Source organism: Aphis gossypii, chromosome X (assembly GCF_020184175.1).
Source record: "Aphis gossypii isolate Hap1 chromosome X, ASM2018417v2, whole genome shotgun sequence".
NCBI classification, from domain to species: Eukaryota; Metazoa; Arthropoda; class Insecta; order Hemiptera; family Aphididae; genus Aphis; species Aphis gossypii.
In genome coordinates this window covers 40,842,982-40,847,842 of record NC_065533.1, presented here as the reverse complement: position 1 = coordinate 40,847,842, position 4,861 = coordinate 40,842,982, and the positions used below count along the sequence as shown (strand labels likewise).

Here is a 4,861-nt window from a genome sequence, read left to right as displayed (position 1 = left end):
TTGTTGTCCGATTGTCAAATTTAAATTATGGTTATGGAGAAAATAGTAAACGTAGAAATTATTTTTAACATAAATAATTATTATTATTATTTATCTCAATAGTTACTTATTATAATACTAAGTGTATTCATTCTTAGGAGAATCTTTTCAAAGGATAAATTTCTCATAAGTGGGCAATTCAATTGTCCTCAAAAAAACATATATTAAATTAAAAATCTAATCTAAAGTGACTTATAGGCGATCCTATGTCATTACAGCCAATATCTGTAACGTGATAACTAAATAATGTTGAACATTCATTTAAACTTATGATACATATTATAGGTAATATGGACCTCGCGGATTGGGGGCCATCACTTCATTACTAGAGGTACTTACTTTTTTGAGTTTATATAATAATGTGGTATACGAATAAAAAAATTTATTTCATTCAAATAAAACGTCTTTAAGAGAGACGTCAATATTGACGTAATTTTCATAATTATAGTGTTTTATATCTATACATAATTGATCCGAAATATTTATAGCTCATTTGATTCTTCTCGAAAAAGCTCTCTATGGTTGTCCTCGCCAAGGTAATTTTCCAAGTGCGTTTTTTAGCTTGCTACATCGAGTAAAATATATATATATATATGTTATAATAATCCTACTTATAAGTAAGATGCGCGTTAAACCAATCCTGTGCCATCCTGCAGTTTGCCTCTACCAGCGGACGTCGTACGCACAGATTCACAGACACACAGACACACAGACACACAGACACACAGCCAAAGACACAGACACACACACAGACACACACACAGACACACACACACACACACACACACACACACACACACACACAGACGGATGTATTATGCGCAGGATTGTGACGGTGGCGGCGCTGCAGCGTTTAACCGTCGCGCGACGTCGGTCCGAGCGGGCTCCGCGACAAGGACACCCGACGACCGCGCGAGGTTATAAAAGTCGTAGCGCGAGCCACCTTTGCGTACACGCGACCCGTCTCGCGCGACTGACGTAACACTCCAGCCGGATTCGTCTGCCGAGCCCGTCCGCTGCCGTTTCACGCTCTCGTCCATCTCGCCGTAGCGCACTTCACGCGCCGCACAAAAATCATATTATTACGGTAAAATTAAAATAATAATAATAATTTACAAATTATTTATTAATTAGTGATAAATAATAATTTATTATAACCTACTATCGCGTGAAATTTTCCTTCGACTACGTTTCGCGCCTTATTAGTCGTCTCGCGTCCGCGTCGCTTATTGGCCCCCGTCTTTACACTCGTCAATTCGCTAGGGCATGCCGTCAGAACGCCGGAACCGCAGAAGACAGCGTCGTACGATCGCGGAACATTTGAGGTTGCTGGCTCAGCGCATCGTTGAACTATACGGGCGCGTGGCGGAAGCGTACAATCGGATGCGAACGGGGCCCGTATATCCGGAACGGGACATCATACAGCGTCTGCAACACTCGTCTTGGCTATCTCCGGTGTGTCGCGAGAGACGGATGTGGAACCGTCGTACAGAGGAATAGAAACGACGGGTCGGCCGAAACCGGCTGACCAACGTTGCCGCCGATAAGCGAAAGCATCGGCGCGATTATCGGGCACGCCACAACACTTCCGAACGGCACCGTACGACGACTAGAAGGGCTACAACGGCAAACGACAGTGACGACGACAGCGAAGACGACGTAGACGACGACGAGGGTGACAGAGAAGCAGACGAATCAAATAGAATCGCCTACATCGACGAAGAGGAAGAGGACGACGACGACGACTTTGTAGCCAACACGGCTCCACTGTTTGAGACGCAAGTCTAAAACTATAACCATTGTCATGGCTCAACTGTATTATTTATCATATGAAACTCCCAAAATTATTGTGGTTTACGCAAAAGTTCCCAAAACTCCGTTCAACTTACTCATATCAATTTTCTATAAAGATCGTTTTATATACTTTCTCGTAAGTATATCTATACCTACAATAATAATAATAACGAATAATAATGATAGTATTATGATTTTGTAAATGTCGTTGTGCGCGTTATACAGGCCGGGTTCTCGGCTCAAATCGCAGTAAATAATGAAATATTCTTGTCGTTTAAAATATTTTTTTATAATATATAGTAAACTATGTCTCATAAGCATGATATAATAGTTATAAAATAATTAAAATATGTAATTATATTCATAAGCTTAAAAAAAAACAACTTTCAATTATTATAACATATTATAATAATATGATGTGCGGATGCGATAAATGTAAAATAAATATTTTTAAATCTGTTTTGATAAAATTAGGTACCAAAAGTTGGATGTTTTCATGAAGAATAGAACGAATCAATTTTATTTCTGATTTGACTATCAATTCAATATTATGTATACATTATTATGTATATTATATAGCTATTTTCTAAATTCATTTCTGAAATTTGTACAAAAATAGTTCAATTTGTTTTTATAATTCTAAGAGAGTACATTTTGTAGCAAAATAATTCATTGAAATAATATTTAAATAATTTCCAAAAATTTATTTACTTAATTTAAACTTACATATTATATTATGAGCATTATTAGAGCTAGGATTTTCCATTACTCAAAGTCAAAACAGTCACTTTGATAATACTATATCATGTAATCGGGTATTCCTTTAATTATTTTATTAGCCGTATATTAATATAATAACATTATAAACTAAACAATTTCGATGATGAAAATTGCACCTATTGCTAGCTGTAGTAGATAATTTGAATAATATAATAAAGGTAATGAAACATTTGAAATTTTCGTGAAAATAATTAAAAAAATTATTCAAGAAAATATTTAAAATTAATTAAAAAATCAAAATAAGCAAAACAGAGTTTACTAAATGTCTTGATTGCCATCAGAATAATACGATATAAATCTATATAATACTCGTATATTTATAAGAATTATTTTCTTATCATAATCAACAAAGCATTTGTTAAAAATTCCATAAAATGTTATTGTATGATTTATTAATCAATAATATACAATGCTTAAAATATTAAATTAGGGAAATATAATTATATTTATAAATAAATAGATCGCCAGTCTTGTTGTCTATGAAAGTAAGAATAAAATTTCTATTAGAATAAATATATCCACTTATTATTACAATTTATAGTATTTGAATTTTGAAAGTTTGAATTGTTTAGCGCCGAAAATAAAATGTATAATAATTTTGTAAATCATGCTGTCGGTAAAAAATAACGTTCCAGTTTCAATTTTCTGATTGATCTAAATTAAAAATTGTATAGGTGTATAATAATGTATACAATCTTAATTCAGGTCTTAGAAATGATTAATAAAAAAATAGAATATTAAATTTATTTGCATTAAATCCTATTATATATTATTATATAACATATTATTATGATCGCATCATTAATGAAAAATTGAAAAAAAAAAAATAACCGAAACACTTGGAATTTAGAACATAATTCAAAATGAACAAATAAAATGTTTTCATCGTCGTTTTATTATTTCTCATAGTCGTGTTATATAAGAATGATTTCTATAGTGTAAGATGAGAACGATAGTATAATTAATATCAGCAATTGTTTTTTAAAAAATTTGTGTGAACTGATGATTTTGTGTATGTTTTTTTCAGTCCTTCACGGTTGCAAAGATATTGTTGCGTTACTTCGAGTTTCATCCACTACGTATCCACTGCAGTAGAAGGAAGTCTCAAAAAAATAAGATAATACCACTTCGAAAGATTCGACTCAGCCGCTTTCTTAAAGTTAGTGAATTAATAGATTTTCTGCGTTATAATAAATGTATTGATATATTATACAAACGAATGTTTATGCGATATACGTACACAAAATTACGTTCAAGTGGTCGGTTTGCTAAAAATCGTAAACTATTTCCACTTTTTTATTTTTTCATATAAAAAACCACTGATACGTTTTTAGTCTACTCCTAGAAAACATAGTAATTTCTTAACAAGTTCATTAAAAAAATAAAATAAAATTGTGTACCCTTATACATAATAATTATATTATCGCTTAAGTATTAAAAAATCTGCTTTTAGTGAAACTTTGAGAATACTGTGGGTACTTAATACTTATAATAGAATATTAGTAAAAATGTAGATTGCATTGCGTAGTTCGTTTGAATTTCAATTGAGAAATGATCTAGATAGTTATAGCTTATAAGCTATTTAAAAACATTATTTAATTATATATTATTATTATTATTATTATAATGTTTTAGGCCAGGGGTGACAACATTTCCACGATTCTTTCTTTTTTTTCTGGGTTTAATTTTAAATGATAAAAAATATTATGTGCATATATGTATAAATTATAAAAGAACTTAAAATAATTTTATCTTTATTTAAATTCTTCAATTCAAATTGGTGTAGTTTCTAGCATTAAATCTTTGACATATTCTCTTTCATAGAAAGTTTTCCTCACCATTTGCATTAATAATCTATAAATAGATTTATTTAAGAGGATTATAGCAATCGGGTCATTTAACGTTTAGTATTTTATCTATACTTTTAACGGACCTATAATATTTAATTTTTTGGAATACATACTTACATTGTGGTTTTATTATTTATCATTAAAAATAAAATATAAAATAGTAAATATTTTAATTTTTCATGTGTTATAGATTTGTCACCCCTGTTTTAGGATAAATAAATATAAATATTTTAATTAGTTTATAGTATTATAGTATTTTAATTGAAAAACGATTGCAATTCTACTAAAAAATGAAATACTAAAATTAAAAATGTTTCTTTTTATTATTATTAATTTTGAAAACTAAATGTTGGCCTCGAAAGCTAGTTCAATGCTATTTGATATTAGAATAAATGCAT

At 30.6% G+C, this 4,861-nt stretch overlaps 1 protein-coding gene across 1 annotated transcript; it reads left to right on the top strand.

The window, feature by feature from the left end:
* The first annotated feature begins 1,005 nt into the window (after nucleotides 1–1,005).
* On the top strand, nucleotides 1,006–4,536 carry LOC114125312 (uncharacterized). The gene is made up of 2 exons (XM_027988909.2): nucleotides 1,006–1,969; nucleotides 3,641–4,536. The coding sequence occupies exons 1-2, from the start codon at nucleotides 1,844–1,846 to the stop codon at nucleotides 3,923–3,925; spliced, it is 411 nt and encodes a 136-aa protein (XP_027844710.1). The 5' UTR covers nucleotides 1,006–1,843; the 3' UTR covers nucleotides 3,926–4,536.
* The last annotated feature ends 325 nt before the right edge of the window (nucleotides 4,537–4,861 follow it).

Bases quoted from the DNA above. Each gene is read 5' to 3' on its own strand.
- LOC114125312 (XM_027988909.2), top strand. From the start codon at position 1,844: ATGGCTCAACTGTATTATTTATCATATGAAACTCCCAAAATTATTGTG. The intron at 1,970-3,640 runs GTAAGTATATCT...TGTTTTTTTCAG, and splicing joins ATCGTTTTATATACTTTCTC to TCCTTCACGGTTGCAAAGAT.